Source organism: Gymnodraco acuticeps, unplaced genomic scaffold (assembly GCF_902827175.1).
Source record: "Gymnodraco acuticeps unplaced genomic scaffold, fGymAcu1.1, whole genome shotgun sequence".
In the NCBI taxonomy this organism is placed as follows: domain Eukaryota; kingdom Metazoa; phylum Chordata; class Actinopteri; order Perciformes; family Bathydraconidae; genus Gymnodraco; species Gymnodraco acuticeps.
This window is the reverse complement of record NW_022990299.1, coordinates 1,152,243-1,172,733: the sequence shown is the minus strand read 5'-3', so window position 1 is coordinate 1,172,733 and position 20,491 is coordinate 1,152,243. Positions and strand designations below refer to the sequence as shown.

General features: G+C 40.8%; 1 protein-coding gene and 3 non-coding genes across 7 annotated transcripts in view; 2 read left to right on the top strand and 2 right to left on the bottom strand.

Moving 5' to 3' along the window:
* Positions 1-20,491, top strand: part of pard3aa (par-3 family cell polarity regulator alpha, a) — a 318,714-nt gene that overhangs the window by 18,834 nt on the left and 279,389 nt on the right. For all 4 annotated transcript variants that reach the window (XM_034222612.1, XM_034222611.1, XM_034222610.1 and 1 more), the window contains exon 2: positions 16,221-16,322. In XM_034222612.1, coding sequence (XP_034078503.1) covers positions 16,221-16,322 — 102 coding nt within the window. The remainder of the gene's footprint in view (positions 1-16,220; positions 16,323-20,491) is intronic.
* On the top strand, positions 7,092-7,163 carry trnaw-cca. Its single transcript has one exon. It is a non-coding gene; the product is annotated as a tRNA-Trp (tRNA).
* Positions 13,058-13,129, bottom strand: trnaw-cca. The gene has a single exon. It is a non-coding gene; the product is annotated as a tRNA-Trp (tRNA).
* On the bottom strand, positions 18,617-18,688 carry trnaw-cca. Its single transcript has one exon. It is a non-coding gene; the product is annotated as a tRNA-Trp (tRNA).

Here is a 20,491-nt window from a genome sequence, read left to right as displayed (position 1 = left end):
ACTGTCATTCCCTGCCTTTGTATATTAATTTGAATAGACTGATATAATCAATGGTGTTCAGAAATGTGCAGGTTGGTGTTTAAATAGATGCACCACAATGTTATCCCAAATCACTAAGCTTGGAGGACACTATACACATTTTCATTTTCTTAGTTTGACACTGAGACTGAGTTTGTAAACTCGGCTCATCTGGTTCTGTTGACAACATGGAGATTTGACTGATGAATATGTAAAGTTACTGATTAATGTTTGCACAGAAGTCCTAGACTGCCATGTTCTTGTCTCAGAACATGTATGATTAGTGCTTGGATCCTGAAATGGGGTCATTCAGTCCAGACTAATGATGACATGACATGGGAACTATTTCAATGTTATTGGGGTCAGTCACAGTGCATTCATGTGTTTGTTCTGACCTTACTGTGTGGTCACAGTTCTTTATATATATTTCTTTAACAAATAATGAATAGATGCACTGCAGACCAGTCATTACGTTATATAAGAAAACTGCTTCTTGTATTCCTAAGCAAGTTTCTTCGGGATATTGACTCAGACATATGTCTTATTACAATTTTTACAATGAGAAGCAAAAGTACTGTAATTTCCTCTCCCCCAAAACAAAGGAGAGAAACGTCAGGCTGACATGAAGTTATGGGTTCCTTCTTCTCTTGCTATGGTATGAGTTACAGTACATTGATAACAGATGGAATTCTGCTCCTTCTTTGTTTTCTGAGGCTGTGAAGATGGTGACTTACTACTGAAAGGCCAGCCATCTCACAACCTATGATTAGGGATCAGTTATGCCTGAGGCTAGGAGACTGCAAATAGCATATGCTTCCTGCAAGCAGATCCTCACTTCTCCAAAGCATGTGCCAGATATGATTAAGATGAATGAATGGAAATGCATTTGACTGCATTTAATTAGAATTATGTTTCTTTTCTACTGGCATTATAGAAGAGTGCTATTTCTAAATGCTTACATTTCTCTGAGGAGAATGTCTTTGATTATTGTGCATCCCGCTTTTATGTATTTGCTGTTGTCTAGACCTACCTGGCATAACTCTTGAAATAGTTCAAAGTTTACTGTAAGCATCTGTACAGAGATTTACTGGAGATTGCAATGGGTTTTGGTTTTACATTCCTGTTATCAAAGAAAGGAAGTGACTGGTATTGTCAGAACTCAGTAGGTTTTCTTTGCAGGCTGTCTTGCAGTGGGTGTTGGGTATCTTAGATCACATTACACCATATGGTTTGTTGGCTGTTGTACCTCTGATAGAGCAAGACCTCTGAGAGGTTTGTGTATACTAATGAATTTGAATACTTTCACAGGCCAAGGCTATGTAAACATCCTCATTTTACAGCCGTCATACATGGTAACCTTTTTACAAATTCATGTTGTTCTGTAACGTGTTAATGGCGTGCTGCAGAGAGTGGGTGTGTAAGTGTACCTATGTTTCCGTGTATGTGCAGGTTTAGGTGAATGATCTGGTTGAGCCGGTTCCTTACTCTCAGTGTCTGTCATCCTAACAGATTTCCCAGGAACCCTCCTCTGTGCCAATGTCCTAGGCACTTAAACTTTCATCACCTCTTTTCAGTCCGTTTCCCCGGTTTACCCTTGAAATGATCCTACCTCATTGGTCAGAGTTGATCTAGTGCAACATTCTAATTATTCCTTAGTTATTGTTTGTCCAAATCTGCCTTCTTATGCTGATCGTACGAGTCAAAGAGCATAAAAGCCTGCATATTCAACTTTATGTCCGTCAGATTGTATAACAAATCGTTTCAGAATAGGCTTTGGCAATCCTGTGCTGTCATCAGCTTACTTTCCCAAACCCGCGTCAAATTTGAAGTAATGACGTGTTGATTGAAATCTCCTAACCTTGGGGTGATTTTAAAACCAGACACTACTGGGGTCTGCACCCCTTCATCCTCACTAACAGACCACATGCTGCACCCTAGCCCCCCTCCTTTTCACTCGTATCACAAGCCTTCAACTGTGGTGGTCCTAAAGTAAGATTGATGGGCTCTACTCCATCACTCTCTGACTTTAATGAGAACAGCCTCAGTAACGGTATTGGACAGAGGGAAAGGAGGGGCAGTCAAAGAGATACAATGCCACTTTACATCACCTTGCATCTAAGCCTGAACCACAGTGATGTCGGAAAACTGATAGGATAGTGAATATTCATTTATTGCCATTTGTTTGTTTTTGCTGTCTCATGTCATGATGACACATCATAGAGAGGAGACAAACACCAAAATAAAAATATGGAATACAAAATAGTGCAGGAACAACACCATGGAGACAAGTGCTGTGATTGAAAGATGTCTTCACACTTGAAGCTCTAAGCTTGTTCGAATCGGCCCTCCTGGTTATTGTCATCTTATGGCGCGTTTCCACTGCAGCGGGTAGCCCCGTTTAAGCGTCCTTAACCGTCCTCAAGCGGCCAGGCCGGTTTTTGGTGGCCTTTCCATATAGCGTAGTACCGGCCAGCGGGTACGTTTTCCCTCTTTTTCCGGCCTCATAAAATCGTGGTTCCCTCAGACCAGGGCCAGGGCTGAACTAGTGACGTCAACACTCTCGACTGCTGATTGGTCAGAGAGAATCGTCACAAGATCGCGCGCGACTTCATCCCTAGCGTCGCATATATATCTAGAAGCAAGCTTGCAGCATTTTTATACACAGCATTTTGTAAACGGAGGAGCTACAAAAATGGCTACTTCTAAGAAAAGCACACCGTGGTCGACCGAGGAGGCGACGACGTTCCTTCATCTCATTGGGGATGATAAAATCCAGCGGGAGCTCGACGGAACAACTCGAAATGTGAACAAAAACAAAGCCGAACGCCACGCCTACACTGCGTTGCTACCCCAGGTCCTAAACTGTAATGGAAATGCGCCACGGCCTGGGCCGGCCAGCGAGGCAGCCCGAGGCCAGAGCGAGGACGCTTAGGGACGCTTAAACGGGGCTACCCCGCTGCAGTGGAAACGCGCCATAAGTGGCACCTTTTCTTCATGCACAGCAGAGAGAATGAGATGTATTGAGGTTGCATTACGTTACAGTCTTGTTTCAGGTATCAGCAAGTTCTGAAATGACCGTGTGTGTGTTGTGTGAGAAAATGTCCTCTCTCCCTTGTGTAATTGTGTCCCTAATTCACTCGTCGATAAACACTGAGCTCATTACATTTAACCTTGCAGCACAGCCTCCGTTGCTTTCTCTCAATTTTTTTTGATTCTCTCTTAAACTACTTTTCCTCTCTTCACCTTCCTTTGTTGTCTTGCCCTTTTAATCCCCCCTCCTTCTCTCCATCTCTTTTTTTAGACTCTCCCTCTTGTTTCCTGCAATTAGTTTTCTCCTCTCTTCCCTGCTTTTATTCTTTTTGTTTTCTTCTTCTTCTTGTTATTTGGTAGATCATTTGAGATACATGCAAATAACATGATGGATCCTGTTAAGGCATGAAAATGATGTGGTGCAAACATTCTGAGGTTTTAAAGGTCGCATGGTTAGTGTATTGGCAGACAGGAGAAAGCAGTGTTAGAGTATTCACAAGAGATTACATGCTCAATATTGTCCAGTGTCTTCAACTTAATATGTTCCTGCTGGTGCTCCTGTGGAGAAGAGATGAGACCAGTATTTCTGCTGTGTGTGGGTAGACTGAAAGTTACACTTTTTTATTCTGTTTGGAATACTGGGTTAAAGGTTTTTGGTGAAGGTTTTCTTTTGTATTGGTGGTGTCTGGAATGATTACAAACCAAGTGTTTTGTTGGTTGATAAATAGACTCTGACCGTGGTTTACGGATTGTCCCTTTGTGTTTGCAGCAAAAGTGTGCCGCTGTTCTTTCATCCTGGAGACACATCATGTCTCCAGTTTTCTGCCTGTATAGACTCAGAAGGTCATGATCTTAAATAATGCTGTATTCCAGCATTTCTACACAATTACACAATGAATCCATAATGCAGGAAGTCTTTTTCCAAGACCCTATGCAAAGAAACGCGCCTGCACACATGCACTAGCAGGCTACTGACAGTGTGTGTGAGCCTTGCGTTTCTGACGGCTCTTGGCTTTGAATGCTGTTGCTGCCAAGCTTCAATACAGTGAACGGAAAAGCGGCTAAGTGGCTAAGGGGCTAAGTGGCCATGTGTGTTTCTTCCTGACGCTGCTCTTAGAGTTGACACACTAAGTTGCAGATTAATTTGAAATCAAATAATAACTGCCTGTTACTAAAAAGCAGTGACTTATTTTCTCATGATTTTGGGAAAAATGGCTCAAAGATAATTATCCCATCATTCTTAATGATCACATTCAATCTGTTTGACTTCCTGACATCTCAAACCAAGCCTGAAGTGAAACTGGATTGAATGAAGTTGCTGTGTCATGATGGCCCTCATCTCTACCCAGATTGATTGAGATTCGTATGTCAGAATTCTAACATAATGAAATCATAATCATGAGGAATTGGGCTTGGATAATACAAATGCAATATGCTCAGCCACCTGTGAATGATTTTCAGAATGAAGAAGTGACATGCTCAGCAAACCTATGTCTGGATTAATGATTGATACAAATTCTATGCAGTGTTTGCATAGTAAATGTAAGCATATTCATTATCATATGACGGTAGACAGCACTATAGGAGAATACAGATGAAACGCACAATAACATGGAGTATTGACACATTAGGAAGCACATTAACCCAGGATAAAAAACCAAGAGACACACGCCATTATGTGGTGATAATCCTGACCTGGATTTCAAGTTATTGATCTCGATAACGTCATGCTTTTATCTGTGTTTGCATGACACATCATTTGGCTGTTTTATGCTTCAGATGAGAAGGTTGTTTAGGTTTATAGCTTTGATCTTTTAAGGCTTTGCCGCAGCTCACTCACCTGAACATTATTTCAACATACAGCCCTTTTGAAATGAGTCGCATGCAACTGCTGCATCACCGCACTCTCCTGTAACCCCTATCAGTTTGAACTATGTTTAAATATAATAGTGTATGTTTAATAGAGACACATCGTTTGGCTGATACAGAGTGATATACATAGAATATAGATTCATGTTCAGTCTGATCTGGCATGTTTACATTTCTTGGGGTTTTAGCTCAGCGTCTTCATGTCCAGGAAAGAAGCTCTGAAATGTTCTTGACAAAAAAGAAATCAAACCCAAAAGTCAAGCTGTAGACAAATATGTGTTTTATGGTTTTGGTGCTGCAGTGTATTTTTCGCCCAAGTCTCGTCAATTTCCTGTCATTACATTCTGTGCATGTAGTGCATACAGGATAGTGATACTGTTTTTATTTGTTAAACCCTTCACCTGGATCTGTTTGAGAGCATTGAATTCCCCTTACTTTGTTTGAATACAACTCACAGATGTCAAATCAGAGATGACCGCATATGGCTGCAAGGTGATGGACTGCACTTTCTATGTTTTCCGTTTTTTTTTCTCCATCCATCTCAATTATATAACTCTTTAAAAACGGAGAACTTACTTTCTCACCTGAAGGGATTCTCCAGCTCGGTCTATGATTCTCTGGCTTGCTTTTCGTCATTGACTAGACAGGTTAAGCTGTTTTTAAATGCCTGAGTCAGAGGTCATTCTGCTTATAATGACAGTTCTCTGAAGCACTGGGCTCACCCAATGTAGAAAGCTTCTCAGATTACATGATGCAGGCTTCTCTACGGAAAACTAAATACAAAATATGGGACTGAAGAGGGCCACTGCTGTAAAGTACTATTGTGTACACCATTAGCTATAACACAGTGGACTGATGCTATCAATTATCATCAACCATCTTTTCCCTTCAAATGTCCTTTCATCTAGTGTGCAACTATGATCAGACAGTTTTCCAGTTATGATAAGAACAATGTGGGAAAAGCATGCATGCCTTGAAGATGATTAGTTTTGGATAGTATGTTTAGCAAAATGTACCTTTACTAACAAATAAACCCTTTCTAATGGCGCGTTTCCACTGCAGCGGGGTAGCCCCGTTTAAGCGTCCCTAAGCGTCCTCGCTCTGGACGAGCCCGAGGGCTGCCTCGCTGGCCGTCCGAGGCCGTGGCGCATTTCCATTAGAGTTTAGGACCTGGGGTAGCAACGCAGTGTAGGCGGGGCGATCGGCTTTGTTTTTGTTCACATTTCGAGTTGTTCCGTCGAGCTCCCGCTGGATTTGATCATCACCAATGAGATGTAGGAACGTCGTCGCCTCCTCGGTCGACCACGGTGTGCTTTTCTTATTAGACGTAGCCATTTTTGTAGCTCATCCGTTTACAAAATGCTGTGTATAAAAATGCTGCAAGCTTGCTTCTAGATATATATGCGACGCTAGGGATGAACTCGCGCGCAATCTTGTGACGATTCTCTCTGACCAATCAGCAGTCGAGAGTGTTGACGTCACTAGTTCAGCCCTGGCCCTGGTCTGAGGGAACCACGATTTTATGAGGCCGGAAAAAGAGGGAAAACGTACCCGCTGGCCGGTACTACGCTATATGGAAACGCCACCAAAAACCGGCCTGGCCGCTTGAGGACGGTTAAGGACGCTTAAACGGGGCTACCCGCTGCAGTGGAAACGCGCCATAAGTGCGCTTCATTATTTTGTGTCCAGCAGTCATGAGAACATACACAAAAGACCCAGATCCTCCAGAGACTCATTACTGTAAAGAGAGCTGTCACATCTAGGCTGGAATTGAAATACGATAGCCCTTATGGCACAATGCTTCCACTTCCACTTTGTCAGTTCTTGTCAAAGCAATCACTTATTATCACCAGCTATTAGATGTTTTTGGTGAACAGAGCTCTGCTTGAGAATAGAAAGATATAGCCTCAGGGTACACAGCAACACACACTCCTCACAGACACACATCTGGACTGTCTAGTCTTTCTCTTTAGACAGCTTTCTTTCTCATTGTTTACATCTCATGTATTTTTGACTCCATCTACTTCACTGTAACCCGCTGTGGCTCAGAGTTTCAGACGTCAATATTTTTTTGCCACTGATCCTTTATAAAGGAGCTTTCATCGTTTTCTCCTTGCCTCCACTTTATGACTTCATTGACTTGTCCAAATGAAAGTTGTTGCCATGGATATCTAGACCTTGTGGCGCAACGGTAGCGCGTCTGACTCCAGATCAGAAGGTTGCGTGTTCAAATCACGTCAGGGTCAGTTGTTTTTAAGGCCTTTAGTGTTCAGAAGCCTAGGAGTCCAACAAAAAAACAAAAAACGGTGTTAGTCGGGTAAAGGAGATAATGAGGGTCAGTGGTTAGTGTCATGGTCATCCATGTTGCCATTTACACCGGCTGCTCCGATATCTGTGTTTATGTTTCCACAGAGGAGCTGTAAACTCTTTTCTTCCTTGACAGACATGCATAGTGTGACAAGTTGAAACAGAGCTGACCTAACTAATTATTTACAGCATACTCTGTTCAGTAATAAACATCATAATAATAATAATAATAATAGCTTCGATTTCTATAGCGCCTTTCAGGGGACCCAAGGTCGCTTCACAAGTAATAGTGCAAAGACAAACATAACAAAACAAAAGACAGACAAACAGAACAACAGATCGATTTAGGGGCCGAAAGCCTTGGCAAACAGATGGGACTTGAGGGCCCTTTTGAAGGCTTCAAGTGTGGGGATGTTGCGTAGGGAGAGCGTTCCAGAGCGTTCCATAAAACTGGAGTAAATACACAGTAGGTTGTGTTGATTTTTAGATTGATCTCCAAAGTTGCCAATAATTGCAAAGTTTGTTGCCATTAGGGTAAGCAACAGAAACACTATTTTAATGATATGACAAGGAGTTTTTAACTGGTGAGGAAACTGCCTTAATTTAATACAGATGCTTCAGAGAGAATAATTATTACTATTTCTATATCACCAATTGAGTAGTACATGTATCAGTTTACACGTCACACACACCCACAAAAGTGTGAGGTGTGTGTGAGAGGGTTTTATGATCACGGAGAGTTGATTCTTCACAAACCACGACCAGCACACTCCTTTGTACACGTCAGGGTTTTTGGACTGGCCATGTTCTGTGAGATCACATTAAAGTGACGTTAATATGAATCTCTAATATTGCCACTATGGACATTTAGTAATATTAAGGCACTTTAGGTCATCCATGCCCAAGATATATGTCGGTATTAAACGATATCGACACAATGACATTGGATTTGTATTTTCCCTGCTTGCCAAAAAGCAGATGAATAGCCTCGTCTCATATTTTACATAAAGAAATGTGACATTGAACACTTGATCCTGCATTCTCCCCATCCACAGATAGGATGACAGGAAGAGCTGCTACATCTCCAGAGTTCATTGTTTTCGATAGCTGCTAATTGGATTTCAGTTGCAGTTTGACCAGTTCTGAAGATGACCCCTTTGCATTATGTTTCTACTCGAACAGAACAAGAAGTAGTCTACCTAATGATGTTCGTTTCACATTAAGAGCCCAGGCTGCACACACACAAATCCTAAAACCCCCTGTGACCTCTCTCTGTGTTCCACATCTGCAGCCTGTGAAAGAGCTGTGTGTCGTGACATCTCCCCACTGTGGGTTGTCTGTTCTTGGTGATTCACTCTGTGGTCTGTGTTTCTTTTGGCTCATTCGCAGGTCCCATCTGGCAAGCATAACCTCTGTGCTTATGAAATGATAAACACAAGTGTGCTGACTGCTGCTTCTATAAGTAGACGAAGAGTTGTGCAGTGCTCAACTAGTTTTACTCAACTTATCGGCACTGCATCAATTCCCAGGGCCATTAGCATCGTCTTGCAGTCAATATTAGACGGTGTTGAGTTGTCTTTGCGAGTTTAAAATGACCGAGATTTAGTATTCATTTCAGCTATTGTGAATATTGCTATGGCGCTTATAAAATGTTCATACGCACCAAATCTGACTGTTCCTCTTTTTAGTCCAAAGCTGAGCAGATGGCCTGGATGGGACTTCTCCCTCAGGGTCTGAGAATAAAATGTCCTCTTAGTAACATGAGACCCTCACCCTCTGCTTCTGTTGGTTAATTGCTGATAAGCATTTGAAACTGACAGAATCTTTATCGACCCCGTAAGGACATTGTTCTTTTGCTTCTTCCCATTCACTCAGAGGTCAGGGTCACATAGATAACGGTATCCTGCTGTTAGTCTAAGAATTCTGTGTTTTGCTAAGGACACTTCAGTAGGGCAGCTAAGACAGAATAATGGCGCTTCTACTGCCCCATTGCCTTGTGTAGCTTACCTGTTCATCAAGCCATAAGGCCTTAGTTAGCCATTTAGCCATATTATTTGAACTTAATTGATATTATAACTATGTGTATACCATGCCCTTCATGTTCCTTTTTACATTTGTGGTAGCAAACACAGTCCTGTTTATAATTTAACGTAGAATTAGACGTAAATCTCTCTAAAGTGCACCCAGCATGTTACTTATGCATTCCTCGTGTTCTCGGAAGTCTTTGATGCCCAAGACAGTAAATGTGTGTAAGCTGTGTGTGCATGCATGTGTGTTTAAATCCCTCCCGCTGTTGCTAATGACCACTTGTCTCAGATGGGATGAAACTGGCGAGCGGCCCAACAGGCTACCTGTCCTGGCCCTCCAGACACGTTGCTAATAATCATGCTAATAAAAAGTGACTTTGGGATGAAAGCCAGCATGCTATCTGCACTAAAGCACAGACTCTGAGCTGTTCAAATGTCATGGTCCAGTCCTCATTTATACATATTTTTTCCCGACACATTCCTGACACAAGGTACATTTTTATGTCAATTCTGCGCACACATTTTTAGTCATTTATTAAGCTATACATGTTAATAGCTTCTGCCCAATATTGTGGCCATATGTTGACTAAGCTGGTTATCTTTTTAACAAAAGAAACAAAGACTGTCATGCCTCTTAATCATTGGCACATCCTGTCTGATGGTTCACTCTTTAATTGGCTTAATGATGTATCATAATGAAAGTTCTCAATGCGATCCTCATGTGATAATGTCTGTTTTAATTTGTTAGTGAAACCTTCATCGCAGCAGCAGCTCCAGCTCATGCTGAGCCATGAGGCAGCATGTCTGTACACACACACACACACACACGCACGCACACGCACACAGAGAGAGAGACAGACCTGTTTTTTTTTATCCAGACCAGATGCTCAGCTTTCCACGTTGTGCTTATCACCATCAGGGGTGAGGTGCAGTTGTAGTCCCAGAAAAACAAGATTTAGGAACTACAAATCCCTTACTCAGGCAAACCACACAGCAGGGTGTGGCAGATATTTGGAGGGTCTCTGAGTTGAGAGGCTGAAGGATTTGGCTCTGTGTTTGGTAGGCTGGCCTGTGTTACCAGCTTGATCCTTTTCTAAGCTTTCTGGCACTAATACTGCCACTCAACCCTTTGCCAAAACAAATATACATATTTCTTTTTTAGCCTTTAATATGCGTACGTACTACAATCATATCCATATTGCAAACAATTAACATTAATCCTTTTTTAAATGTATGTTTCTTTAGACAAGTGAACATGTCTGCCAGTTGGTTGGGAAACTTGAACTTGTGTTTCCATTCAAAAAAGAAGTATGGAGGAAGAATGATTTACTAACAGACTTGGTTCTTTTCAGCTTTGTGAGCAATTTTTTCTTTTTCTAAACATAAAATATTGTTTAATGTAACTGGGCCACTGACCCATATATTGTTGATTCAACTGTTGAATGTGCTAAATGAATTATCGTGAAGTATTATGTTTATTGGACCAATGAGCAAATGAGCAGGGAAGTTCGAGACTTTTTACATTTGAAGCTGGCCAATTAAAAGAGGCGAGCAAATGTTGAAGACATTTGGCAATGTGGGCTGTCCTGAATGCTCACCTTGTATTTTTTAAACTCAACTGATATGCTTTTTCATTTAAAGTCCTCCCTCTGTCAGGATGGGGTAGATGCATTTTCCTCAGAAACAATGTTATAAAGTTTCATGCATGTCCAATTTCAGTATTTGAATTTTGAACCTCCTTACAATCTGTGAAAGTATTTCAGTAATTGATTTGTACTGTTTCTATGCATCGTGCTGTGAATTATAGACGTGCTTCTATGGATGATAGCATGCAGCAGTACCCCAGTGGATGCAGAGCTGCATGCATGTGCAGTGAGGTGTCCGATATCTTTTAGAGTTGTAGTCTACAGGTCCCTTTGGGCAGGCAGAGCATCAATAATGCAGAGACCCTAGAGGTGACTTTGTCTCAGAGGAATATCAGTGTAAGGCTTCATTCACTACACTAGCTCATTACTATGGGCCTATTCACAGACAGGCTGGATTTAGACCACCGTTTGGGACTGCCATTGTCCTTGTGGAAGCAGTTGTTATGCCCTAAGGGACATTCTGTCTTTAAAAGAGAACTACAGTCAGCATTGTAAGCTAATACTATTTGATCTAACTGACAAGATTAAAATGTAAATGTTTTACTCAACAGACATTTTAGTTTGGTCATACTGTAGGAGTGAGTCATTTTTTGTATCCGAGTATATTTCAAAAGCATTAGTGTGTGTGTGTGTGTTTTTGTGAAGCCTATTCTGTGTGAATTTTCAAGCACAGGAACTAGCAGGATGAATTCAAACCTTTGCAAATGTTGAACTCAAATTAGCATATACATTGATGACAGCATTTTTTCTTGGTGAGATTTGATATGAAGTGTTTGCGGATGTTTTTTTTATCTTCCTAAAACATACATAGCAAAACGTAAGCTGCACTACATGTGGCCTTGTAGCACTATGCTGATTCTTTCTTCTGTCCTCTATTTTGCATTTATTTTACTTTCACTCCACAGTGAATGTATTTGGCGAGGATAAGGAGTTAGGGAGGTGTGTGTCTATCCGTGTGAGAGAGGGAACAAGAGAGGCAGAACGCTTGTGACACTAGTGTTTATGACTCACGGGGTGAGCATACACTCCATCAATCACAGGCGTTATTGTGCTGCTGAGTGCACACTTTTAAAATAGGAGGTTGAACTGCTGATTTGAACTGGTGAATCACAGCGAGGACGGTACTCCGGAGGTCAGAGGTGAAATCCTAATAGTTGTGCGTAAGCTCTTTGTTCAGACAGTGGAAGTCTGGAGATGGTGCAGTCCTCACTTAATGAGATCATTATTTTGGTTGTTTGACAAGGTGAAATTAAGTTATGCATTATAATAATAAACTATTTGTACACAGTCTTTAAATTAAACTGATCATGCAATCCTCCAGTCGAAACACATTTGAAGGGGGTTCGGTCTATAGAAAGGTGATAGCTCATTTGCAATATATGTTCTAATTTACAGTGACGCATCTTTCTCCTGAAGTTAGCACACAGGAAGCGTGTTCAAGTGCAAAGTGTTCTTAGTGCTTTCTTTAGGAAGATCTTCAACAAATATGTTTGGGAAGCCAGTGGGCCTTTCCATTTTAAGGTCAACATGTTACAAAAAACCCTCACCTGAAACTAGTTCTTCATATCATAACTAGTTATTTTGTGTGAAATATTGCATTTGATGAATTGAACTAACAACTGACCAAATTTGACAATGTTTTATTCTTTTTTGAAATCAATAAATCCAAGATTAAATAGACGTCAGATGTGAAATTGCCATTAAACGATATTACAAATGATTCCATATCTAAAAAACATTTACATTTCAAGGTGTGTAATCTACTAGATTGATTAAAACGGCACTTTCCTTTAAAACGGTGATAAAATGAACACAATATTGTTCTTGTGACTCTTGATGTTGGGTGCTTGCATACTTCCCACATCCCACTTCTCCCTCTTTCTCCATTTACAGAGCAGAGGTTTTTGATGCCGTCTTTAATCGATTAGATCTGGCCCGTATATTTCTACATTTTGATTTGTGAAACTGCATCTCTAATGGATCATCTCCAAATGCTCAACATTTCTTAATGGTAATGAAAGACATGTCTGGGGGTTATCTTTACTAAAGCCCTCCATGTTGCCTGGCATCTCTCTTCATTGATTCTGATTCCACTTTCCAAGCGTGTTTAGTGTCCCGACTGCATATATGCAGCATGATTTGTCAGCCTTTAAAAGGTCCTGACCTCGACGTGATTTGAACACGCAACCTTCTGATCTGGAGTCAGACGCGCTACCGTTGCGCCACGAGGTCCTGCTGAAAGCTGACATTTGAGAACAAAATCTCGCCAATCATATTCCCCCCTGTGGAAATTGTAGCACTCGTAGGAGCTGAATCATAAAACACACAGGCACATGTTCTCTCTTTCTCACACACACTTCCCCCCCCCCCCCCAGTTTCCTCGAGGGCAAACGTCTTTGTGTGGTCTTTGACAGGAACAGGCAAACCACTGTGGTACAGAGACACAGATAATAGGGTAAGCTATTGTGTGGGCTTATGTCACAAGTGTGTGTGTGTGTATGTCTGTGACACAGAGAACAACCTCTCTGTTATCCCTCACCTTCCACAGTAGATCAGATAAGTTGATACCTGATCAGACAAGGGTGGCGTTCCACAATTCATGAATGAATGAGTAAAGCTGACTGGAAGACAATACACACTGGCACGCCCTACATATATTCATACAAAGTCTTTTGTATGTATTGTAGATTGTCTATCAAAGCTGTACATTTGTTAATCAAATTATTCAGTGCTGCCTCATATCCTCTTAGCTTTTGATTAAACATCTTAAAGCCGTTTTATCAACTCAAGGCAATTACAAGAAAATCAGGTCTGGATATAACAGGAGCCTGTTGGTGTCAAATGCGTCCCCGCCCCCCTCTGGGAATCCTTATTTTGGTTCAGGCGAGGGGCGACGCCTGTGTAAAGCGTCCAGGTGGTAGTGTCTGATGCAGATGGTCACAAAGCAGGTTTGTCATTTAGTCTTCAGCCCTAACCGACTGAAGTTCCTCAGATCTTTGTATTCTTACGGTTGAATTCCACCTGCGATAGAAATATCAGAAACGCACAGTAAATGTTCCCACCAATTAGCGGACTTATTCACAAATGGGCCCCAATATAACACATGCTTTGTACTAGGGAGCTTGCAGCTTAATGACATCAGAAATATTCAGACATTTGTGTTTTCACATACAGCTGTTACGGGCAGTGTCTATATCATTTCAAGGTTGCAGTGCTTGCATGAAGGGGGGTACTTCCAGGACTTGAATAGTGATGGGGTGTTGATGTGGTCAGGGCCGGTAAAGCCCTTTCTCTCAGGTGACATGTGGTTGCACTTGAGATTATCAACCCTATGGAAGCTGTTTGTAGATCTGATGTGGGTTTTGTGCAAAGATCAATGTATTCAAATAAATATATATTTCTGTAGTTATAGAGAAATACAGATTTCAAAGCTAGAAAGCTACATAGGTTACTGTTCAATAGCCAATCTTACACAACGCAATGATCTAGTAGAGTGCTGAGCTAACACTTGATCAACTCCACAGCTGTCCTCCCTACCCGCTGTTTCTGTACGCTACAGTATTATACATGTTTGAATGTCACGATGCACTCTTTGTCCTGAGGATCAGCTCTGTCTTTTTCTTTTCAGTCAATTTGTACTGGCTTCCATACGGCATGTTCAACATTTTGATTAAGCCCATATGTGTTCAAATGTAAGCTGATACATTTGATGAAAGTTCTTTTCACTTTTTGGTCCTCTTTACCTACTAAAAAACTCAAAAGATTTTCCATTTGAGCAAAAATGTGCTTGAGATTATTCTTTATATTACAAATATTCCACTATAAATAGTTGGATATCTTTCTAAATAAATTCTAGGTTTAATAGGGTGGGGGTCAAATGAGGGGATGAACAATTCTTAATATTTGTATGCAAGTTAAGACCTTGGTATTTACAGTATACACAAAAGCATTCAGCCCAATCCCAGAATTCTTTGCTGATACTCTCATAATGAAGAGTCCTTGAACTGATCATTCTTGGCTCGCTGGAGGCCAAAAACAACAACATTTTAACCAAGGCAAATCGAAACATTCAATGTCGAACTTTCCTTCCATCCCCAGTGAAATTCTGGGATTAAGTTATGGGGCTTAGCCTCTCTCAGACTCATATTTGTTCCTCATAATCCATTCGAGGAACAAGTCGGGATGAGGACCAAGCCAAATCTACATGGGGCGTGTTAACATTTGTACATTTAAAGATTTGTTCCCCTGTTTAATGCTGAGGGTCAGTTTGCGGTAGTAAATCATATATCAATTGTGCTGTCATTTTTTCTTATTTACTAACATGGGAAATGGGTAATTGTTCTTTCTGCTTCCAAATGGCTTGTCTTGAAAACGTCCCAGATAAACTTGCCATCTTTTAATTCCTAATAACCTCGGGAGGAAGGAAATACCAAACCGTGAATCCCCTCATGATTAAGACCATTTTGCCTGGTGAACCACATTGCAGTTCTCTACATCAGATCCATGCATGAAGGCATGTAACCACAAACCCCAAGACGGCTCAGCTTGGAGGAAAAGAGAAAGGAGGAATATAGAGTGAAAACTCAATACAGACAAACGAGTGGGGAGTTACGTTCTTTACATGGCAAAGGAAAACGAGTTTTATTTCTTAATATCTAACATCCAAATTACACATCGCTTATGTAACTGTTCTATTCAAAACTATACTTCTCTATTAAGGCAACTCTGCATAATTGTTCAAAATTGAGTTCAAACTAGCATAACTAGCTCAGCAACATATTGACTCACTGAGTTGATTCTACTTGTGCTACATGCTGTACCTGAATGCATCAAGTTTGCATGAATGATATTCATATGGTGATGCAAAAACGAGACAGACAGTTTTTGAACTGAGCAGGGGCGGGTGGAGGCGTGTCACCTTGTATAGCCTACATTGTATAAGAACTGATAAATGGAACTTCTCCTGTTGTCCCTTTTTATCAAATGTTGCTTTCATACTCCCAAAATATATAAACCATATGCTTACTTTGCAGGCAATCCAGTTTGGGATTAAAATATTTCCTATTTTATAACTGCTTTTGATGATGTCAATCCATATCAACGTCAGAGCCTCTGTGTGCCAGCTAACTGGATCATCATACGAACCCTGTGGTGATCGGATCAGCTGATTCCCAAGGAGACCCAAGCTTCTTATTTCTTTGGCCTGGCATACAACATGTTGTATGGCTTTACTTACATAAGGCTTCACATCCTAAGTCTGTATTGTGCAAATAAAGTTGATCTTATGATGACAGAGCTAATAGTTTCTTTTGTTGTCTTCCAGGACCCCAGCTACTGGGTCCAGGTACACAGGTTGGAGCATGGAGATGGAGGCATTTTGGACCTGGATGACATGCTCTGCGATGTGGTGGATGACAAAGATAGGGTGAGTCAATGGAGTGGGTGCATTGGAATTGAGTGTGTTTGCATATTTAATTTATTTGTATATCTCCCCAAACTGTCCTTTTTGCCACCTCTTCACATGTCCATTCTCCTCTTTCTTGTGCACAACTAGCTTTGGTTACATCTGGAAGCTGAATACTTGCATAAAGCTTTGGCAGTACTACAGATAGTTTCTCTAACATGTGCACCTGTATGCTTTTATGCTCTCATCATTACTCATGACATTACAGAACACTTAACTACTGCAAACCACCATTTTTCTCTGTTTAATCATTCCCACCTCCTGAAAGCCCTCCTTTGTTTTCATACATGGAGGGTTGAATGATACAGCGTTTTCTTCTGTGTTGCATCAAGGCTCCACTTTGATGTGTGTGAGAGTGTGTGTATTACTATATTTTCAAGTATGAGAGTGTGTGGGCCACATCTATTTCAAAAGCAGCATGATATCACACTACCCACCCCACCCACTACTAGACCAACTGCAAATGATTACCCACAATCCCACTGCATCCTTCCCATGGGAGCAGTGCTGACTACACCTGAGTCACTATCCTTTAGCTTTGATGTTAGGCCAGTTAGTGAGCTGTAACCGCTTTGTGTCTCTGTGAGTGGGAAATGAGTTAATGATATCACATGTGTCACATAAGGATAGTTGTCTACTATTAACACAAAGTAACCCGGTGTAGTACATTAAGATGTATTTCTCTAAAAGTGATGAAACATGTGAGTTTCTATTGAAAGTCTTATCTTTGATTCCTATCACTTTTCTCAGGGTGACTTGTATGTCTTGAAAACCACTGCTGTCTTGTGAAATCTGAAAATACAGTAAATCATGCCGTTTCATGTTGTGCATTAGATTTCCCATATTTGATGTCTAAGTTTTAAAGTTCAGTGAGCTGTGCATTTTTCAGAATAGTTTTGACTGTTTGATATGCAGGTGGCTGTTTGTGTCCATTTGTGCATGAATACAAAATGATGTGTATGAGAGAAAAGAAGAGTATAGTGCATGTGCTTATAATGAATATATGGTAGGTGCCATGGTTACACATCAGATGGGATCATTGGTGGGAGCAGCTGTTTTGCACCTGCTGTCTAAAACACCCCTTTTCTTCCTTCTCCTATGTTGTCCTCTCCTGTCCTCATCCAACTCCTGTAGTAGAAAGAAACACAGAAAGACATTTTAGGAATTAAGCTGAAAACCACCTACCATATAAATATGTTTTTCTCCCTATCACTATCTTCCAATAGTCTGATTACTGTACATATTTGCTCCCCCTGGTGGTCGTCTGGCCTCCTTACATCCCACTGATACCATTAGATGCTGAAATATTAGCCTAACCAAACAATTACAATAACAGCTGATTTGTTAATACTTGTAAATGACTCTCATGAGAATGTTTTACAGTGATACTATAAAGGTTATCTTACAGCTCTATCTGTATTATAGTGTCAAGCACTTGCCAATATCAGACAGCCTTAAATCATAGTGATTATACAGTCATGACATACTAACACAGTTTGTAGTTCACTTAAATGACACAGAGTGGTTAGCTTAGCTGGATCTGTGCCGAGACAACTAACTTTACACTAGTGGAGACACCGTCTGCCTGTGTGTGTGTGTGTGTGTGTGTGTGTGTGTGTGTGTGTGTGTGTGTGTGCACCTATGATGTTATCGCAGTGGGTGTTTGCTTCTTTGTATGTCTAGTTGTTAGTAGTAAATCCAGTCCGTCCAGTTCTTTCCATGAGCTATTTTCTCTGGCCCTGTCAAACTCTACTGCAAGCAGGAACACAGTTAGGATGTCAATTGTAACCCCTTCATGACAAAACTGTTGTTTTTATTATGGATGTAGTGCTTTCACATGCTTCCTGGGGTGTGCTGCGACAAGATTGTTGTTGGTCTGCTGCTTTTGGAAATCTATGAACATTTGTGTTTTTGATTTATTTTTGTTCCACATTTTGTTGCCTGACTTGAGCCTGGTGATGATAACACTTTACCCTCAATGTTATAAGAGTTTACAATGATCATAAAACAAAGAATCCATTTAGCCATAACATGCCGAAGTTAGAGCTGTCAACTATAAGTATAGTCATTTCAAATTGACATTGGCAATTTATGCATTACATTTGGTGCAATCTTTTTCCAAGTAATTCATAATCACCCTGCTTTCTGTATTTTGATAGCAGAGCTGAACAGTTATTTTCTTAAACTTTTGTGTAATTTCTTCTAACAGATAATAGCACACGCTTAGTGGAATATATGCAGTCCTTAAAATAATTTGACCTCGACGTGATTTGAACACGCAACCTTCTGATCTGGAGTCAGACGCGCTACCGTTGCGCCACGAGGTCCTGCATCTGACCTTGGCCTACCCTAGATTTGACCTTAGTCTCTGACCTGAGTTGACATTGGTGGTGTACAGAACTAAATTGTTGCAGTTTCATTCCGGTCCTCTTACTGTCCGCCTACAGTTCAGACTGGGGTGTAAGACAGGAGTCAGACTCGGGCCCCATGACAATCACAAAACCGGCACACTTTGCAAACACTGTTTCTACTGTCAATGTGGGCCTTGCAGCTACAGGTGAGCAGCACGGACATACAGTAGTTGTTTTTGGCAACTTTCAGGCAAACAAAACCTACCATAGGTTGGTCAGAAGTTCATTTGATATCATTTACACTTGCAACCATTTCAAATAATATCATTTCAACTGAGTTGTAGGTTTGTGCTGGTAAACTGCCATTTCCACCATTCAATTGATGAAAAGTTTATTTTTCAATCAAGTAAACGATTATTTTCCCCATGTGTGAATTTAATAGAGTACACATATGAGAATGTGCTGTTGTCACTTTACACATTTCTGTGTGTGTGTGTGTGTGTGTGTGTGTGTGTGTGTGTGTGTGTGTGTGTGTGTGTGTGTGTGTGTGTGTGTGTGTGTGTGTGTGTGTGTGTGTGTGTGTGTGTGTGTGTGTGTGTGTGTGTGTGTGTGTGTGTGTGTGTGTGTGTGTGTGTGTGTGTGTGTGTGTGTGTGTGTGTGATGTCTGGCTCAGGTTCAGCAGTTTGATTATCATGCTGTGATTCATATGCAGTCATAGAGCGGCATGCTGCAGCCTGTCTGTGTCTGCTCCACAGACCTTCACATTGAAGATGTCATTGTGATTTCACATGCTTGTGGAATATTATACGGGGTGTGTTTGTACAGCAGGCTAGTTTTTTTTTTGTGTTGCAGAAATGTTGCTTTCTGCCGTTATAATGTTTGTTATTGTAAAAGTGGGCTATATGTATATAGCCTACATTTATTTCCTTGTATAGATATTGATGAATGCTGGTCACATATTGGCTCAGATCACAACAATCTTGGAGATGCAGTTGTTTCTCTGAGCTGCCGTATTTAGATAGATTGAGTATACTGTCTGGCTTTTTGGCTTGCTACTGCCACCCTTTGGACTAAACAGTGAAGTAAAACTAAGAAAGAATATATATTTCTAAGCTAGACCAGTTGATTGTATAGAAACATAGTCTGCTTGACTATTTAAGCCTTAATCCACGGGTTACATTGTTAAATCGGTTATGAGAGCCAATTATATTATACTCCAATTTCAAATACTTTTCTGTGACCTTTTCTCTTTGCTATACACATGCTAATGCTAAACAGAGCTTTATAGGGACCTTGGTGATCTGATGGATATGTCTTCGAATTACATCAGGATCAAATGTTTTCCGGTGAAGACAAATGATTGGGTTTAAGAATCAGTTCTTAATGTCGTCCATATTGGTGTCTCGCAGGTAGTGGCACTGTGTGAAATAGCATGTCATTGTCAGGGTCAGGGATAACAATACAAAAACACTAGCTATGTACTATGATTATTTCACTGATATTATAGACTATAGGGTGTTACTTGAATAGCAACACAATGATGCTTTGAATAAAGGTTTTGGCTTTTCATAATAAGTACACCAAGATGCCATGTCAAGTTTTGGACCTTAATGTTTTTTTCCTAACAAAGCCACATGAATACAATGTAATAAATGAAGTATTTTACAGAACAGTAGAGAATGCACTTCCTGTCTAGTTTCATATACAGACAGCTTTAGACACACACATGGTCATTTTAAATTAGACTATCAGCAGGCCTGAATAAGCCTCTAGCCAAAG